The 20,889-nt window shown below is 44.3% G+C and overlaps 1 protein-coding gene and 1 non-coding gene across 4 annotated transcripts in view; one reads left to right on the top strand and one right to left on the bottom strand.

Annotated features, from left to right (window-relative positions):
- Positions 1-20,889, bottom strand: part of LOC135396773 (spectrin beta chain, non-erythrocytic 1-like) — a 161,824-nt gene that overhangs the window by 103,001 nt on the left and 37,934 nt on the right. For all 3 annotated transcript variants that reach the window (XM_064627932.1, XM_064627933.1, XM_064627931.1), the window contains exons 2-5: positions 9,314-9,480; positions 3,260-3,427; positions 1,393-1,509; positions 1,221-1,297 (exon numbers count right to left, since the gene is read on the bottom strand). In XM_064627932.1, the coding sequence (XP_064484002.1) occupies positions 1,221-1,297; positions 1,393-1,509; positions 3,260-3,427; positions 9,314-9,433 (482 nt within the window). In that variant the 5' untranslated portion in view covers positions 9,434-9,480. The remainder of the gene's footprint in view (positions 1-1,220; positions 1,298-1,392; positions 1,510-3,259; positions 3,428-9,313; positions 9,481-20,889) is intronic.
- Positions 18,028-18,099, top strand: Trnas-gga (transfer RNA serine (anticodon GGA)). Its single transcript has one exon. It is a non-coding gene; the product is annotated as a tRNA-Ser (tRNA).

Genomic DNA, 20,889 nt, shown 5'->3' on the forward strand with positions numbered 1-20,889 from the left:
ACAGGCCAAATGGGAAATTTTTACCTTTATCTTGAATGTATGCCAACGTATAAGATTCAAAGTAATTGTAATATGGGCCTGCATAATTTGGGGTATAAAAAAAAAGAAGGACAGTTTGCAACAACTTTTAGAGAAAACAAATTGAGAAGAACCAGCTTTAATTGAAGTCATAGCCTTTCATGTACTACATGCCGGCTCAATGACTTCGAAACACATAGGCACTGGTTGTCCACTTTGGTGGCATCAGTTTCCCATGATCGTTACGGTTATTTTTATGTGATTTCCGCAGTGTCAGTCGGTACAAAGGTGCCATCCACCTCGTCCTTGTAAACACACAGCTAGAGAACGTGCTGTGGTGTCTGCTACTCAGAGACTGCATGATATGGCTGGAAGAAAATGTATCAATGCTAACTGGTATTCTTTACGAATAGCCACAAGCGTATCTTGTGAAGACAGACCTTGTGCGTGCCTACCAAAGACTCTTATCACCAATGGGTGCGAGAGAGCTGCAGTAGAGGCATTTGGGTCTGCATTGTTACGTATTCAGCAGTCTTCCTTTTTTTTCTGCCTGGGCCAAACATGAGGACGACGATGGGATGATAAAAAGAGGGCACGAAGGTGGTGTGCCATGTGAGGTCACTGCTGTACTTTTTGGGGATGATATAAGAGCATGATGTTGCTTGAGACATTGAACTGGTCTTGTCTCCATGTCTCCTCATTGGTCCTGGAACTTCGGCACAACAACTCAGGTGCAACAGCATAGAGAGTAGACCAGCTCAGTATGCTCAGCAGGGAAGGCAAACACTGTCATCAATCTAACTTCTCGTCGATATGTAGCGATTCCGTCAATCTGCCTCCCCTACACGGCAGAGTAAATGTCTGATTTTGCGTCATTGGGCAGGCATGCAGTATATAGGAGACCATGCATGTCTAAGGCCACCACAAGCCATTGTCAGTGTGTTGTGATGGATCATGACATTGTGCATGATGCATGACAGTGTTACATGGAGAGGGTGCTTGTGGGCGGCGGAGAGGAGAAGAGGGATTGCGGAATCACTTGAGGTGTGTGGTGGACTGGGGGGGAAGCCCCATGCAGTGTGGTGTTATGGGTTCGCTTATTTTGTAGATAAGTGTAGAGGCAAATAAAGAAAGGTATACCCTAGACATTGACGAGGTCATTCAAAACGTTCAGAATTTCAGTAATTTCATTAATTATTTACCCTGCAGTTTTCCTTTGGCACCAGAGCAATAGCGCATCCTTGGCAGATTTTTTCTCACTGCTTTCATCGTCTTCATTCTGGAAAAGAGCGGTATCGAGCAATTACCTATTTATTTACCATTTATAGTTTTGACAATAGTATTTACAACCGATACCATGAAAGTGAAACTTACAACGTCAATCTCAATTTCTTGGATCTGAAACCTGAGAATGATTGTCCAGATAAGACCTAAGATGAGTCTCGGATTTCCATCTACTATGTCTTCTGCTCCAATACTTTCTAAGCGCACCTGCAACATGACAATAAATTCTCAAGTCACGATACAGAAGTAAACTGTGTTCTGCGAAATTTGTAATGTACAAGAAATAAAAGCTTTCCTTCAGCTATTACTTCGTGCTTTGATACTGCAAGCCCACAGTATAGGTGATGCAACAAGAGTGCTTAATGTGGTAGTAGTTGAGGCCAATGCAACAGAGCAGGTAGAAGTGCGACACTAGTCATGGCGAGAGAGCGGGGGGATATGTTTATTAAGAAAAAGAAAGGAAAGGGTGAGGGAGGGGTCAACAACACAACACACACACACACAGGACCGCCACACTCCCGTGCCATCAATAGTGTCAGAATTAACCAACTTGCTCACGTCAACGCTATTTTGGAGGTGGAAGTGGTACTCCGTCTGAGTATTATTTGCACTGTTCACTTCACTTTCCTTACCTGCATTCATAATCATGCATTTGATCGCTGTGAGTTGTGTTTGTCCTTCCTGTTGCCCCTCTCTGCTACTCACTGTTTCTATTCATCCCTGCTACTATTACCTTACACATAAATAAATGTTCCACAGGAAGAACTGTGACCGCCAACTGCTATCAACATGGACTATAAGAATGAATGAATGGAAGAATAAAGTTCTGGTAGGTAGAAAACATTACCGCTAGAAATAACGTGCATCAAGTTACTGCTACAAGCAGTTTCAGATGTGACCTTGCATGCTGAAAGGTCTCAATATGTGCTATGAAAAGGACTGTAAAGTGCAATTTTACTGCATTGTTTTTATGTAAAACAATGCAGAATTGGCATTTGCAATGGCATACACAAATCACAAGCTCTCAGTTCTGTGCACTTTTCATACTAATGAATTTCCCGAAACTGATGTTTTACTCGTTCCAGATGGTCGTAGCCTCAATGGACATCTGCAGAGGGAAGCTGAAGGAAGCTGCTCCCGATTGGCAGACCAATACAATGTAATTGTAAAGCATTATGTGATGCATTTGAAATATGCGACTAATTACTATTACAGTTTTATTGAAAAGTAATAACAGCACTTGAACATCCTGCCTGAAATAAGTTGGAACCTTCAGAAAAACCAGCAACCTCCACCTCTCGCACTTAGCATCCTCTGTTTCTGAGCAACTGTTTCTGAGCAACTGTTTCTGAGCAACTGTTTCTGAGCAACTGTTTCTGAGCAACTGTTTTTGAGCCACTGTTTTTGAGCCACTGTTTTTGAGCCACTGTTTTTGAGCCACTGTTTTTGAGCCACTGTTTTTGAGCCACTGTTTTTGAGCCACTGTTTTTGAGCCACTGTTTTTGAGCCACTGTTTTTGAGCCACTGTTTTTGAGCCACTGTTTGCATTCGGAGTGATTGGTGTGGAGAGAAAGTGAAAGCTGCTTCCCTGTCGCTGCTGTGAGCAACACTTCAAGTATAGCTGGCTCGCACGGATGCCTGGACTGTGTTGTAGTATGCGCACCAAGCTTGCATGTTCCACAACAAATGTTTTGTATTCGAAAATTCTGCTACTAATGTCCAATGAACATGACAGTGACTCCATCCAGGAAGTAGATCATTACTGCTGTTTGTAAGTGTGCTGTACCTATTCTCGTTATAATGATGTTCAAGCAGATTCAAACATGTTCTTGTTCACTACACATCACCCCCCACATTTTAATGCATTAATTCCACATTAGCTTCAGGCTGAAAGGCACAATATTCAACATTCCACATCTGCTTGGTCTTGTCACTGATGGATATGCTGTAAGTATACCTTGGTGTGAAGAAATGCGAGGCTCTTGTTGACATTTTCAATCTTGTGCACACGCATCTTGCCATTGTTAGGTTTGCCAAGCTTCTCGCCCGATATTATTTCGAGGAGTTTGAGGAGCTTTTTTCCATCTCCCAGGTCCACAAACAGGTCGTCCAGCTCCATCCGAGCCTAATCATGGAAATCAAATGAGAGGAAAAGTAAAGATATGCTCCTTCCACATTCCTAAGTTGAGCAGAGATCAACTACAAAGGTCGTAACAACAGACACAGAAAGAAAAAAAAAAAGTACAATCAATATGTACACAGGTACAAGACTAACCGCACTGTGCCTTCGCTAACTGCTACATGAAGCCACAGATCTTCAAGTAGGTCATTACAGACACATCAATCATTTCTTAATGGTACACTGTGCATTGCAGATATCGAAGCACACAATGCGTGTCATTGTCTGCTTCTCGTAACGGCACATACTTGGGCCATACTTGCAAGCCAGGGTTCGGGGTATTGGGTGTGTTTTCACAGTTTAGCACATAAATTCAGTGCAACGTGGTTGTGAGTCAGTTGATATTGTTCGTTGCGTGCTACGTTGGCGAATAATGAAGACAGGAGATATCAGCCATGTCTACTGCCTGCTGAAAATACTTCCGTGGGCTGGCGTAAGTTGGACAAGGGTGTCCCAACCAACTTCTGCGCTAAGATAGGTACACATACAGAGATACTGTCATGTGCACGAATGCTAAATCTGCTGAGACCGTCTCACACGCACCGTAAGTTCACGCGTATTAGCCGCGGCTTATGCACGATTTTTTTTCTTCTCACGGGCGCTCTGCAGCTTATCCACCGGTGCGGCTTATCTGATGACTATTTTTCCCTGGTATTTTCCCCATACGCTCGTTTTAACGAAAGGGCCGACAGTGTCTACGGAACAGCACCGCCCTTCCAATGCACAAACAATGTGTAACAGGGGCGTGTCAACATTCGAGTACACCGACCATCCTGGTGCCTTCCCCCAAGCAGCTTTAACGAAAGTGGTGACAGTGATTCATGTCTTCTGAAAGGCCACTGATCCGTAGATCCATGAAAAACGCACAACAAGAGCGGTCCAATCTTGGTAGAACACTAGAACTGACCTCCTTTGTTGTACCCCATGCCGACCCCGGCGTATGGACAACAGGGTTTATGGCCTTCTGTATGGTCTCCTTTGTCCCACAAATTCATCCCGTCGTAATGCCCATGGCTTATCTGCGAGTGTGGCTTATCTGCCCGAAAATTTTCAAAATGTTCCTAAAAACGGGTTCTGCGGCTTATCTGCGGTGCGGCTTATATGCGTGAAATTACGGTAATTTTCTTCTTCCCTATTTCTTACGTTGCTGAGCTGAGTAGCACTAGAAAGCATGCGGAACACCCCCGATAGAGATGTTTATCGCTCTCGTACTCATTTTTACGGCCTACCTACGAGCCCATACTGCCAGCATATCTAGCAAGAGTGTTACGCATCAATCTGCAGATAACTGGACTCGACTCATCTCCTGTTGCAAGGATGTCTGGAAGATTCCGGGATTGCTTCAGCGCATTGCTATGATAACGCTTCTGTTTACAACACTGCAAACATTGCTTGCCTTCTTGAATTTGTGTGTCATTGGTCAATAAAAGGGTGGCAGCTAATTTATGACATACCCCTTGTTGAGTGCCTTAGCCTCGCTCAGACTCGTAGCCACAACGAATAATGAGCATGATGCGTGAACACTTAAAGGGGCACTAAAGCGCAAAAATTTCTCCTCGCGTAAAGAAAGATGACGTTACCTTAACGGCAACATAAAAGGAACAGGATTTGTCCGTTGCATCATTCGTGATTTATGAGTAGGGTTCCGGATTTTCTGCGTTTCTTTTTTTTTTTTTTTTCATATTCGGAGGGTTTTTCCTGAGTTTATTATGTTCCAGGTTTTCAGAGTTTATTTTTTTGCATATCCGGAGGATTTTTCCGGAGTTTATTGTGTTCTGAGGATTCAGAGTCTTCCATCTTTTATTTATCGTGTCTCCGTTGATATCGGAAGTTCTAAGAAATTAGCTACAGTTGTGAGACGACATATTCACAAGAAGAATTAGATGCTGCCTCCCAAAAACGCTCGCTGTCATACTGCAGAATTTGGAGACAACAACACGCTGAACACCTCATGCTGTCAGTGTTGCAACTTCAAGCTGCCCTTTTATGAAGACAATTTGTTTGTCATCTGTGTTTCCTTGTCTACTTTGAGGGGAAAGCACGATTCACAGAAAAAGAAAAACCATAGGCACTTGGGAAATGGCTGATATAACCTCAAAATGCCCTCATGTCAAATAGTGTCACTCAATAAGGTACCGTAAGTGTATTAGTGTCCGCAGTGTATTAATTTCCGCGAATCAAGAAGTCTGTCATTTTCAGACATATTTGTGTGTACTTCATTTCACGTTTTCAGGACCGTCCCTCGTTTCCTGGGGACAGCACAAAGGCCGCGTCAGAAGGCTATGGGCCTCTTTCCCAGTAGTGACCTGAAAAAGAAGCCTCCCAGAATGGGGCTCCGCATACTGCACTAGTTATCTAGCTGGGGAGAACACGGGCACCCGAGTACACTGACGTCACGAGAGGACGAAAGGATTGGCAAATTCCTTGGCGGTCATTGTATACCACAACGCCACCAGTGGTCCCACAGCAAGGTTACAAAAGAGTTCGGAAACTGGTGCGCACGTCAGTCGCAGGTAGTGCCAATCCAATGACCTACTAGATTATAACGACCATGTAATAGGCACCCCTTCCCAGCTCCGCATTTGGAAGCTAGCAGTGGCACTACTCATCGGCCCGGATATTACTTCCTCAACTCTTATAATACTTTGTATGTACTTCAGTTTACCTTAGTATTTTTGTACAAGCGGTGGATGTCCCACAGAAGATGTTTCATTCTAAAGTTGATTATCATCATCATTCTACGAGTTTTCATAGGAGCTGTTGCTGTCGTCTGCTATGGTAGTCGTACGTGTATGTTGTACGTATGGTAGTCGTATGGTAGTCGTACAAAATTCAAATTTCTATTGTCCAATCATGATGTAGATCTCGCAGGCCAATGAGTAGCGCACCCAACGGATTGTGCAGACGGGGCTTAATGCACGGATAGGCCACATGCTGTGCTCATTGAAGTGTACGAAGAACTATCTAGGCGGCCTGGCGATATTCGTTTAGGCTACAAGTGGGAGCGGCTTCAAACACATGAAATAAGGCATAGAATAAACGAGTGTGGTATTTTTCGTTGTTGTTGTGATAGCTCTGCTGGCAACAGTGTGTTTTTCGGTGACGGCTAGTACACCTTTATTCGCCAGTACAATTTTTCGCGATTTTTCTGGCATCGCAAAAGTCACGCAAATTAATGCACCGCGAATGATAATGCACTTACAGTACCTTATTTAGTGACTCCAATGGCAAATGACAGGCAAGGATGGAGCTCACCGCATTACACAGATGCTTCACGCAAGAAAGCTGCATGGTGGATTTGGTTTAACAGAGCCTTGTTTAGCCAGAGTTTAACTTGTCGCAATGGCTGGTAACCCATGATGCGAGGTAATCTCGACACCAAAGTAAACTATCCAACCAGTCATCAAGGCATTGCTTTTCTTGCTCAGCTCACTTTCTGGAACCCACAAATGCGGAGTTTTTCGAATAAATTCGAATTGCTTCAAAACTGAACGGGATACGTCTTTCGGATTTTTCCAGATAAATCCGAAAACCCGGAACCCTATTTATGAGCAAGACAAACGGCAATGTACGCCCTCCCTCTCATTTTCAGGAGGGCCGATATTGCGGAGCGGGCTCTCATAGGTCTACTCATATGATTTGTCCAATCATCGTGAGAGATTGTTTTAGGGGACCAATCCGAGGGCGTCTCCACAGTGTTGCGCTTCTTGAGAAGGAGAGGGTACGCCTCCATTGCGGTTTCTTTTGCTCATAAATGACAAACGACACAACGGATAAATCCCATTCCTTTTGTGTTGGTGTTAAGGTAATTAAGGTAACTTTCGTTTCGCGAGGAAAATTTTTTGCTCTTTAGTGTCAAGCAGTCATCCACAGTGTTTTTCTGCCATCTGATAGCGTAACGTTAGCATTTAAAACTCTCTCAATTTTTGACACTCACATATTCGTAAAATTCAGGGTATGCCCAATTGTTCACAAATTACCATATTTTCACGCGTATTAGCCGCACCGCAGATAAGCCGCAGGACTCGTTTTTAGATACATTTTGAAAATGTTTTTGCAGATAAGCCACACTCGCAGATAAGCCGCGGGTAATACGACGCGACTGCTTTGTGCGCTAGACCAGTGATGCACATACAAAATCAACAGAGACGCTCAACGCTTGTCAGCGCCGTACTCCCTGCCAGCTGCCCTGTTCCCGTACTTGTCCGCGAAGCCTTTTTACTTTTACTTTGAAGCCGCTGTCGTGGCTGTGCCTCAGCATTGGAGCCATGCCTCACCTCTAACTGCCGTGCCCGTGTCCACGAATGCTGCTGCTCTCGTCAAATGAGAACTGACGCTTAGCTGACCACGTTTTATCCCGATGTCAGGTGTATTGAACCCTTCCTGTGGGTCTGCCGACAAAGGAGACCGTAGGGAAGGCCATAAACCCTGTCCACATTCCGGTGTCGGCATGATGTATAACAAAGGAGGTCAGTTCTAGTGTTCTACTAAGATCGCATTGTGCCCTTGTTGCGTGTTTTTCGTGGATTGACGGGTTTGTCCACTCGAATGTGGAGTGGACCCGCCCCTGTTCGGTATTGTTCGTGCACTGGCAGGGCGGTCCTGTTCCGAAAAACATGAGGCACTGTCGGCCCTTTCGTTTAACCCGGGGTATGGGGAAAGTACCAGGGAAAAATAGTCACCAAATAAGCCGCACCCACGGATAAGCCGCAGAGCGTCCGCGTCTTTTTATTATTTAATTCAATGACACGCTTTCTGGGACACCCTGTATATGTTGCATTTTATTATATGTTGGGTCTCCACTACAGGACTACCTTGCAGGCCCAATTGTAAACAGTTTAAAAAAAAGTGTCAATAAGACTCACACACATACACACACATATTCAGTACACGAGCAAGGATCTCTGTTTCATTGCTGCTTCTGTTTCTGGTGCATCTGCTGCTTGTAGCAACAAACTTTTCACTTTTTTTATTCATTTCACCGGAAATACGTAAGTCTGGATGTAAAAAAGAACAGCTTTGCGCTTTAATCACAGAGAGATGGCAATTATTTAGAAATGCATAGAAACAAGTCATTCTGGACTATTTTAATAACTAGAATAGCGGAATACCACAATACCCTATTTTGACCCGGATTCCTCAGCAACGTAATTTATTAATCTGCACCAAAAAATGGGGGGGGGGGGAGGGGGGGGGGGGGGCCTAGGAAATTGTGCGATCCTGTTGAGTTCCCAGTAAAGCGGCAGGACATACATAAATAACACACAACGCCATCGAAGGTCACAGAAAAAAAGGTAGTACAACACTTCTACCCTCTGCGACTTCTGGAACTATATTCGACCATAAAACTTTAAAATTCAAAATGCACGCGAGTCAAGTGGGGTCATCGACACCAGAATTATACCTCCTCCATATGCAAAACCTTATTTGAAATCAATAAAAACAAAAATTACATTAATGGCTTCCGTGTTTGCTCTACAGGCTCAAGTGGCTGCACTTAGAAACCACTTACAGGTAGTATAAACATTTGTACGTGATGAGTTAAACAGCTTCCAGTCAGTGGAGGGAACCTCCAACACCTCAGTGGAACGTGACCTGATAAGTAGTTCCAAGCACTTATTATGCAACTGGTTGCTGCTCAGTTTTAGACTCCATCCACTTTCTTCTCTCAAGATTGTACCTATTATGCAATAATGCAGTTCAGCGTGCCAATGCAACCGTGGCAAAATTGCATAATGAGGCGTAACACTCACACCTGTGAGCAACACTGACTATAAAAAGTCGAAAAGATGCAGAAAGGACAAAGCTTTATGTATGGAATCAAACACATACCTTCTGGAGGAACGAATTCATCCATTTTGTGAAGGTTTTCTTCTGAATGTGCAGACGTTCCTCCTGAAGGGCCCGGATGCGCCCCTTCTCAAACTCCAGTGCATCGGCTCTTTGAGTCATCTTGGCGACAGCCGACTCAGATTGTCTGCACCCACATCACTGTCATCCTGCATGTGAAGAAATTGGAACATGTAAAGAGAAATGCACAACCTCCTTGACATTTGCTCAAGAAGAAAACATTTGACAGCCAACTAATCTCACTGTGTCCTTGTTGGTGTTTTTCATCTGCGCCTGTAAGTTCTGCGCACCCCTCTTTTTGAGTCTGTGTAAGGTAAACAAATACGTAATTTTTGTTTTAACTAGAAATATCAAACTCAAAAATTTGGCTTCGCAACAGTTTTGATTATCCTTACGTCCGTTCTTTTTCAACTTTGAATTGCGAAATAAATAACTTCACGAAAAAAATCAAAAGAAAGGACTACATAGAAGAAAAGCAGACGACCGAAAGCGAAAGCAGACGACAAAAAACGGTTACCGCCTGAACGCGTTCCAAGGTAGCCGCACGCTTGCACGTTCCCTTCCCCTATTTGCGCAGCCAGCGAAGTTCCGTAGACTGCAATCGGAAAGAAGATGCAACCAAACAGAACAAAAAGAAGAGTGGAAGGAATAAGAGATAAAGAAGAAAACGAAAAGAGCGTCGGACAAGCAGACGGCTCACGAGATCTCGTGGGAGACCCATTGAAGACACCCCTTTCAGAGTGGAAGATAGAACAGACAATCGAGTTAGCGCCGCTCTTCCTTTTCGCCCTCCTCCTCCTTCGTCATCATCATCTTCATTCTTATGGATATGTACACGTATGTCGTGTCTGCTGTTTCGCTCTTTCCAGCATTTCTTGAACGTGACACTCAAGAACTTACAGAACTGAACATTGGCGAACGTCGAAAATGTCGAAAGAAGGATTACTTTAACGCCACTCGAGTTCTTACTTTCGTTTTCGAACCCGATGGGTTACATTCAAAAGAGGAGATACTGGAGATACTATGTGCGCACATAGCAAGAAGGCAAACACTAACTTCTGTGGTTCAAATGTAGAAAATGAAAAAAGAAACAAACGACAACAATCTCAGTGCATGCATTTAGGTGACCCATTCTCTTCCACGACTTCTGTTTTGTGTTGATGTGTTGGTGGAACAAAACACGTTGGAATTTGTTGCAGAAGTGTTAGTTCAGCTTGAGGAGTGAAAGGGTATCTCTCTCCTTCTGTAGCCTGGAAGGTGAGGCAGACAGCACAAAATGGTCCAAACGGCTTAGATACACTAGGGCCATCTGTGTTTCTTTTCTTTACAAACTTTGAAATAATACTTGAAGCCGAAACTCTGTCATGCTCCAAGGTATGCGATAGGTCATGGCGTTACGTATTTCTCCGGTACCATCAAAGCGTGAACGCTGACTCCAGCCAATTACCCATAATATTATACGGTTACAGAAGCTGAATTAAACGTTGCGGGTGCATTCAAGCGCTATTCCGTAGCAGCAATAGAGCAAATGTCTTGGAGTTGTTGTACAGCTTCATCGTCGCGGTGGCCCTTGACTCCCCCCAACCCTTCAATCTCTCTCTCTCTCTCACGTAAGGGGTAATCGATACACATCCTCTCTCCTCACTCTGACAGTGTTTTGCTTCTCCGAAACATATTTGTATGATGATCGTTAACGATGTCAAGGACGCGTGGGCGTATTTATAAGCCAGCAGGGGCGCCGCAATTTGCTTTGCTTTTATCGTTTGACGTTTTTATCTTTTTATCTGGTAACGTTGCATCAACATTCCATTGTGTGATATTTCGCCCGAACCCCTTCAGATGCGGAGAACGACTCAGATCCTTTTTGCAATAGGACACGGTCCCTCTTACATGCCCACTCACTCCAGTGTCATCCATATTCAATGAAACCATTCCTTCGGTATCACCGGTCCGCTTCATTCCACCCGCGCGAGACACAATCAGCCCACTCACCTATGCATCTTATCGTATTTTGAATCCCTCCTACCCCCCTTGAAAACCTTGCCGCTTCAATTAGAGTGACACACGAAGCAGACAGCCACGGTGAGAAAAACTCACCACATCTTGGAAATTCGGCCGCGAACTAGCAGACGACATTATGGCGAAAACGTGCTTCGCGTTTCCGATGTGATGTCATCACCATAAAGAACGACGGGAATGCGTGACGTCACTTCAAAATGCGTGTACGCTGCAGCACTGATCAAGCAAGCACGGGTGATGCCAAGAATTCGGTCGAGTACACAGAGCGCGTTAGCTTACTTTCGAAACCTGTTTCCGCATATCAATAGTCTATTGCGTGCCGCATATATCGTTCAATAAAGACTGGTTGTTTTACAATGCACGCGAAACAAAAACACGTGAAATGAAATGAATTAAGCTATAACCATGAAATCAACCTCCATGACCTCCACACCAACCTCCAACAGCAACCTCCATGAGTCGTTTCGCTTTTTCTTTCTATAAAGTGAGTTTGCAAAGCAGACGACTAACTATAGAGCAGTTGAATCGTGAATGCACACACAGTGTCGTCTATAAATACGTTCAAATAGACAGTGGCTGCCTGGCGTCCCACTTCCACGTTATACTGCGCAACCGGACCAGACGACTTCTGCCGCGTCGTCGTCTTTTATCTAGCGGGACGTCGACCTCTGAAGCAACTCGAAGCCGGCGTTTCGGCTTCTTTCCGCGTTCTCTTCAAAATTCTCCTTTTTCAACGCAGACCGTAGCAGACAGCATCCACCCAAAGCAGGCGAGTTAATTGTTCCAGGCAGAATGCATCGATCTGTAGCGTCTGTTGTCGTGAGGCACGGTACACGATTATGAACATTTACCGAAATTTCGCAACTATGTGAAGCATAAACTGCCTGCGGGACTTTCACACAAGCAATTCGGTGTTCAAATTACCTTTACCTTTTAAGGTGCCACATTACGGGGATAATTCCTTCAAGCCGTTTTCACAGAGGCTGACAAACAGCTATCCTCATGATATTCGTGTACAGAATTGACCACAGCAGCTCCTTTAGTGGTAAGCTAAAAAGAAAAAAAATAAGCTATAAGTCACTTTTTGGCATTACCCCAACGGTTCTGAGTGGGACGGCGTGGCGAGTGACATGGTTCCCCAAGTCATTAGTAATCCACCTCCATGTTTCACGGTTGAGACATGGTATAGACTTCCTTTGCTTCTCTGGATACCTTCCAGGCGTAACAAGCTGCTGGTAAGGGCGTCTGACCGCGTCCCTGTAGGCTGACTCACTTTATGAGTAAAAGCAAGTATATTCCTATTATTCTGGTTTCCAACCTTCCGGCTTTCCATGTTCCTTCATGACGGATGTCTCCACCTTATAAAATCATCCGTTGCGACCAGCAACTATTTTACGAATGAAACAAGCAAAAGCGAAGCTATGCTCTTCCCAAACGGAAGTACGTATGAAATAAATAATGGCAATTGTAGAGTGTATTACACGTACGGTTTGTCTGCCTATATGTGTAAAGACATGTTGCACGTGCCGCAGGGTAGGACTGCGGATAATTACACGTGGAAGATGACTCGGCTCATTTTTGAAACTTTGTTTTTCGTTCACGCAACGCACCCTGATGCACTTTGCAGTCGCTGAAACAGCAATACCTTACTGCCTATACAGAACACAAAAAGAAGAAGCATCATTCAGTTGTAGCAGTGTCTAACAATGCATTACGTCACACACGCTCGCCAAGCAAGTCAGAGTAGCGGTACAGTGTCTGCACGTGCTTCACAATAGCACATAGAGCATTAGTAGGAAGTGTTCCGTAACTCACGTCTGCAATCGGCGCTCCCTCTCAGCATCGATCTCACACATTACGACACCGAAGCGATCAATAACTTTAGATGAACGCCCACCCATTGAAGCCTTTAAAACGAAAGGGAATAAAAAGAAGCCTTTTATCTTCTATTCAACACCTCTAGCCTCCCTGGAGAAAAACCGACGCCGCCTTCAATCATGTATCCAGTCTCACGTACACACACACACTACCAAGCATTATGTAGCACCTGCGGACACGCCAACAGCTCGTCAAGCCGGACACTTCTCCACCTCCCCACTCGACCCCGAATCGTGCCCCCATTTCACTTTTTATTGTGAAAGTCGCCTCCTTTATAGTGTCCATCACAGCCCGTTTAATATCGCCGCTCTGCACTCAGGCGTGACCGGCTATCGTTCATATAAGGCGAAGAAAGTCAAACAAATAAAAAATTGAAGAACAACGATGCAAGTACGAGGAAAGTGATATAAATTGAAATCCTTCGTAACTATAGACAAGACATCCACGATAGGCACGCTATTATTTCTCAGTGTTTCCTTTTTTTTTCTTTTTTTTTTCTAAGTGACCATTCACCGACAACCTTGCTGACGTCCTGCAGGGGCCACTTTATACTGTACATCACCCCCTCTCCCACAACTCGATAGAGCAGCCTCGCTACGTGAGGTAAATAAACAGCTGCCTTTGTAGACAAGCTTTACGACAGTGCTTTTCGTTCACTCGTTTATGCAACGCTATGCTCCTGTTTCGTACGCCTGTTACGCTCACGCATAGTGGATGTTATACGCACAAGTGCGTATACTTGGCTTCTTATTTGTATACACGTCTTCTAGCATGCAACAACGTAGATATATCTATATGGTGTCAGAAACATAAACAAGAAAGAATAAGAGCTTTGATATTGACCGAGTGAGGGCTTTACGCGGAACAGCAACCCAGAACTCAGAAGGCCAGGGAACGCGTGATTTACAATTGACGTTTTTTCTTTTTTTTTTTTTACTTGCCAGTCTTTTGCCCCCCACTTTTGAGTCTGTTTTTCTCTTTCATTTTCCTGTTTTAATATGTATTGTTTGCTGGCGCGGTTACAGCAGTAATTTTCAGCCTCCCGCAGAGGGTGGGAGGGACGTTTTTCATAGGAACTACAGCGGTCGTGGTTTTCTTTACGCTTTTTCTCTTCTTCTTTTGCTTAACTGCCTTAATGATCATGTTGCGGCATACAGAGCTTTCTTTCTTCTGATTCTTAGCATGTTCGTTTTCTTTTTCTTCTTCTTTTTTTAAGCGTCACCGCTTTTCTCGTTTTCGCTTCGGAGAAAGCACCCAGGGCCTGTAAAGATGATGACATGTATAATGCGTCGTTTCTTTAGCAGTAGGTTTAGGTTTTTGTAGGTTTAGTAACAATGGACACAAAGCGTTCTGAAGTATACCTCCTGTATAGCGACACTGGAGTAATTCAACGAATAAGATAAGAATTTAAAGAGATTGAAACATTTATTTTACTGAAAAACAAGCTTTCGGACGGAGTGTGACCTGATGAGTGACCCGATGAAGGACGGACTCCGTCCGAAAGCTTGTTTTTCAGTAAAATAAATGTTTCAATCTCTTTAAATACTTATCTTATTCACTTGCGAGTCCTAGACTTCTCCTATTTTTTGCCTGTTAGTTTTAATGCAACGAATAATAACCACGGTATTAATAATGGCATCGGCAAGTTTCAGTAGATCAGAAGTAGTTTGTCACCATGCATTCAGCGTAGAGATAACTTGATAATCGGAACGCGTCTATTGGACAGCGCTGCGCACAGTGCTGCACGCTGTCCAATAGACGTGTTCCGATTATTTTTCTCGGAGCGCCCAGTTATCTCTACACTCAAGGAACTTAGCCGGATCATGAAGACCACCGGGAACGTGATATCAGACACTTCAAAGAATAAGCTGTCAAATCAAGGATAAGCAACGTGATAAGATAAACGGAAGCCTGAAAGAGCCCTAATGCGTACTATTACGAGAAATATTCGTTATCTTTCGGGAGATTTAGAAGAAGAACGACTGCATGCAAACAAGGTGTGATATGAAAGCTGTAGGAAAACGACAACGTGTCCCCTGCTCGACGACAGTGCCGTGCACTGCCAGAGCACCGCGGCACGATCGCGAAGACGATGGGCGACAAATAGCGGAAAAGGTTGACGTCAAACAGAACAAAAGCTGACGTACGAGCAGGAAAAGCAGGAATGCAAAGCCTCTGCATTTCTTTCCCACCGCTGGAACAATGATGGAATCCACCATTGTTACGTCGTCGCCTATAGGCTACATCAAACGACTTCTGTTTCGGACTCGTAGCGAAGACGGCGGATAAATCGGGGCTCCGACTTCGCGGGAATTTCATTTGGAAAGTGTATCCGAGCTTCGAATTCCTTTTGGAGCCTTTCAGAGGTTTAGTGCGTATGAAATATCTTATTATAATATCGTATCGTAAAAGTTGGATGTGATGTGATAAAGAAAAAAAAATGGGGATGTGAGTTTCGACGAAGTCGAACTGGCTACCCCAGTACACTTACACACAGAAAGTACAAACAGATGATGAGATGACGAAAAAAGTTGGAAGTTTTTTTTTAATAGACTGCTTTCTGAAGTCTGCAGTCCAGCATGCTCTCGAAGACCAATACATTCATTAAGTTGATTAATTAATTTTAAGTAATTAGTCATCTGACACCCTTTCATCCTGTGATCATAAAGTGAAACACGTAATGACGCAAAGTGCGGCTTCTTCCACTTTATAAGTGATATAATTGCAGCTCCTTTTCAAATTAATTACGCTGTTCACGGAGAACAAAGCCAGTTTTAAAAAGCATCCGTTAAGGTGAGCGATTGTCTTAACAAAACGAGCTTTAAGGAGTTGAGTAATCAGCCTTATTACTTTCCTGTATGAAGGAGATGTTGACAATGGAAGGCCACGCGACAGATATTCCATATTGCAGAGACGGCTTCACTTGCGTTATCTTCGAGTAATACACTATCTGCAATGTATTAGAATTCTACGAAAGTACTCATGTTCTGCTTTTTCTTTTTGCTGTTCTGTGTATCTGTCGTCAATTTTAATGTCATACTTTCAGGAAATTTTAGGGGGCTGAAACTGGTCTCAAACCTCAATTGAATGATGGCAGTTGAAACCAACCTTACAAACCTTACATGAACAACAACAACAACAACAACTTAGTATCATTATTCATCTTCTTTGTTAAGGTTCTGATAACTGTCTAGATAATATGTAGCTCTGTCATAATCCCTGTCATATAACTTGTCATTGTCATGCAACTTAGCAACTTATTATTCTTAGATCTTCTTATCAAATGTATAGTGTTTCGTTAACTGATTCGATAACTTGAAGCATTGTTATTATCTCTAACTAGGAACTCACCACTCCGTCATGTAATGCCCCTGTGGGGTCTTTGACGTAATCTAAATAAATAAATAAATAAATAAACTACATGAGTGACGATGGGATGAAGAAGCCTGTGGTCTTTGTCCAACACCTTCTTATACAGAGCAATTATTGATCTTTTCTTTTTTTTATTTTTGATTCCATGTTAGTGCCGCGAAGCAACTGTGGCTGTGAGCGGCGTACAGACGAGGACAGATGGAGAGAGGACAGCAGGAAGGAGTGGGGAGAGGGGGTTAGTATGCGTCCTGGGCCGACTTCAGGGGGAACTATGCAGACTTTCGTCTGGAAAGTCTTCGGAAAACCCAGGGAAAACCTCAGACAGCACAGCCGGTGACAGGATTCGAACCCGTGTCACCTCCCAGTCTCGGCGTGGTTGACGATCCTAAGTATGTTCCCCAACAACACAGTACATCCTCTGGATGCACGAATAATGCCCTAACGGATTCGTACGTCCGATGGATATCCCTCAGATATCCATCGGATGTGCGAATCCGTTAGGACATTATTCGTACATCCAGAGGATACTCCGTGTTGTCAGGGTTCATTCTTCGCACGCTATTCCTCTGTCAGACATCAGTAAAGATTAGTAGACCAAATATTTCGTCGATTATGATACACCCTCTCGTGTGACCTACATAGCTGTCTTCTCTCAGTAGTATCCCTCATTTGTTTCGGAAGAAATATCGGAGACATAATAGCCCTCTCCCGAGAGACGTACGAGGACATTCCAGTAACTTATTAGATGATGACTTTTCGGGAGGTCAGCGCGGATCAACAACGAGGAAGCGGTCGCCCTAACTGAATCCAATCTAGTCCAATCCCCTCCGAGTATTAAACCTAGACAATCTCGGTCAACGAACTCGACACCCCCCTCCCTCCACCTTCATCGCGCACTCGAACATTGTGATGCAGTTTAAGCACCCTGAAGCCTCGATTCGAGACTTCTCCAGGGCTTATTATATGACGCGCACAGAGACAACGAGTACACATAGAGATTTATAGCGTCATTGTGCGGATAACTGGAGATCTGTCCGCGAGGAAAAACCCGCATAAAAGGACACGCTTCACCAGGTTCGTTCAACAAAAACTTCGCTGCGCTAATTTGCAGGCAAAGGTAATATAGGAAAAATAGACTGTGCAGCTTGACGGGTACGAGGTTTCCTTCTAAGCAGCAAGCAAAAGTTACAATATTGGACATACAGGTTCATGATCTCAAACGTTATATCCTTGACATCGTCACTGGTACGTATCGGTTACATAAAGGTACGTTGCCGGTGTCGCTCTGCAACACACTACCAATGGCGAGCACTACACGATAAAGCACAACTTGTATAGTCATAAACAACGAGATTTGGCCGAGGCAGACCAACAATTAGGGACGACACAGACAAGTAAGCCTCAAACGCCCAGAAATTAACGAAAGTGCTGGTGTGGTGTAGCGGTTAGCATATCTGACCGGAAATCAGAAGACCCAGGTTCGATTCCTGGCGTCAGCACCTCTTTTCCCTGAGTTGTTTGCTTTTGTATAGTCAGTACTGAAATAAAGTTAAAATCTGGGCGGGTTGGTCATCCATACAGTCCTGTGTTTGTCTCGTCCTTTGTCCCTTTCGTTTTCCCCTCGCACTGGGGTGTTTTATCGCTTTTAGTTTGTAGTCAGTGCCAACGGTTAACAAGAAAACACTGTTATGCTTCGCATAAATTATAAAAACCATAATTTCAGTTCTCCACGCATGCGAGAAACAACCGCTTTCTTACTGGTAATATTGCAACAACAACAACAATAATAAATGGTGGAGAAGTGATGATGACGTGGGATGTTTCCCCGTGGTGGCCACAGGACCCTGTCCCACTTCATAGGGGTTAGTATGAAAGGATGAATTAATGGTGAGCGCAACTATTATTTCTCACTTCGTCTGCCTTTTTTTTTTTTTTTTTTCAGCAAATAAGGGAAGTGCGGCTAACGATTTTGTGGGGTAACCCGACTTATTCGTAACGCTACTGACGAAGTGAGAAGTGACTCGATGAAACGGCGTTCGATTTGATATCTATTTATCGATGAAGCGGCGTTTGATCAAACGTCCCGAACCCCAGAAACAAAAACTCGGCTCGCGAGATGTGCCACGTGAATGTCTGCACCGCCGGTATAGGACCAAATGGGAACGTATCGGTTGGCTCATAAAGTTTGTCAAAGGAGCGAGCGAGCGTGCACGGATATTGTGGGAACAATCTCATGGCAGAGTGTGAGAAGCAGAAGGCAGTCAGGTGTTGTGTCTGCCTCCCTTTCAGTTCCCAAAACAATGGTCGCATAGAGCACAGCTACATAAACAGACACTGTGAGTTTTTTTACTGCAGCAAGAATGGACCCAAACAAAGCAATGTTCGCAACGCAGGCAATTGGATTCGAAGCTCATTTATGTCAAAAAGAGAAAGAAAAAAAAGACCGCATGCTGTCTTGAGATATAATTGGCACCGGAGTTCGGACATACGCGTCGATCCCCCACTTCTTATACCATCTAATCACCAATTATACCAATTAATCATCAATTAGTTTATGCCGGGTGATACTGTCTTAGGATTCTTGTTTGTGTGTGTGTGTGTGTGTGTCTCATTTATTTTATTTTACGTCTCGATATCACAATCCATTGATTAGCAACTCACTTCTTCCCTCTCGTCCCTGTTTCCTCCGATATCGTAACATTCGTGGAGTCATGTACGCCCCCAAATTGAACTAAATGTATATTGAAATAAGTAAATTGAATTCGTGTCAACTATAAAAGCAGCAGCAATGTTATTCTTCTCCTCCTATTACATTACCGTTTCTTTTGACCATTAATTTTTTACACTCCGCATGAATGAACTTGTAGTACGTTTACTCATATGAACTTGGCTTACTGCAGGTTATAAACTAGTAAGCAAAACCTGTTGCTCTGCATAAACACGTTAACTGGCACCGTCACTGTACTACTCTGACGCAGAACACATGTCCGCACGGGGAAACACTAGCCATTTCCTAATGAACCGAATGAGGGGGGGGGGGGATATACGTTTATTTCGGAAAGGTCAGCCTGACCGAAGGTCGGCTTGCTATTCCTAAATCAAAATATATCACAAAGATGAAGTAAGAACAAATATAAGATGATGAGGGTGGCGTGATGTGTAGATGACATGAAAGGTCAACTCATAATTTGTTCATGAGGTCTGTCGTGTGGAGAAAGTCGAGGAAAGCTCGAGTGACGCACCACTGACGGGAGTGTCGGACAGGGCCAAGTAATAAAGGAAGGACTATGTGTGTGTGTGTCCCAGAGCAGTCAGGCGTCCTTTGAGGGTGTCGCGTGCAGTGTCGTAACGTCTGCAGTGCAGTAGTAGATGCGCTGTGTCTGCTTCCACCCTGCACGTTGCGCATGCTGAGGAGTTCACTTGGCCCATCTTGTATAGCAGTGACGGTGTTCGGGCTACGTTTAACCGTAAACGGTGTACGATAGTTTCTTCCCTTCGGGTGAGCCGCAGAGTGGTCGTGTATTCCATCTTCGGGTCGATGGAGTGTAGGAACGTGTCTTCAGGCACAGCATTTTCTATGAATGCCGAATGCCGTATACGTAGAAGTGCCGTATAATTCCGTAGAAGTATAAGTGCCGTATCTGTGGAGTCATTCTGCACTGTACGTAGCATGTGGCGTTCTGTTACGCCATCTTCTTGTAGACAAAGTTCTCAATGTAACAAACCTTCGAACGTGAGCTTGCCCCTCTCGTGGTGTTGGACTTCCGGAGACCTACGTCGTGCCGACAGTGCGCATAAACAACAACAAAAAGGTTTTCGAGAAAAAATCCACCAAGCGAATTGTCCCTCAGCAGTTCCTTCCCTGTCACGTTTCACCCATTAGTGCACGCGTGGTGCGACAAAAATACGGCAATCCGCATCGTCATCGACGCTTCCGGAAGATGGCGACGGCGACACCTTCCTGTCCGCGCTGTTCTTTCTTTTTTTGCTTGTATCTGTTTCGGTGGTTCCTGCTCCTGCACGACGCAGTCGCTGACCACCAGAACGTCACCCTGTACACAATGAATGAACCCCGCTTGGCGAAGATAAAACGAGAAAATGAGGCCGAGATTCGCACAATAGACACGGCCAGTAGGGCACACCGGAATTCTGTAGTTCGTTAGCCCACTCTATGGCGGGCTAGGCATTCTAGCCCGCCATACCCACTCTATAGTCTCGCGCCATAACACCGGGGTATGGATTTCGCTCGCAACAGGCAATGTATAACGAGCCAGTGATACAGTGATTTC

This window comes from Ornithodoros turicata, chromosome 6, assembly GCF_037126465.1.
Source record: "Ornithodoros turicata isolate Travis chromosome 6, ASM3712646v1, whole genome shotgun sequence".
Lineage (NCBI taxonomy): Eukaryota > Metazoa > Arthropoda > Arachnida > Ixodida > Argasidae > Ornithodoros > Ornithodoros turicata.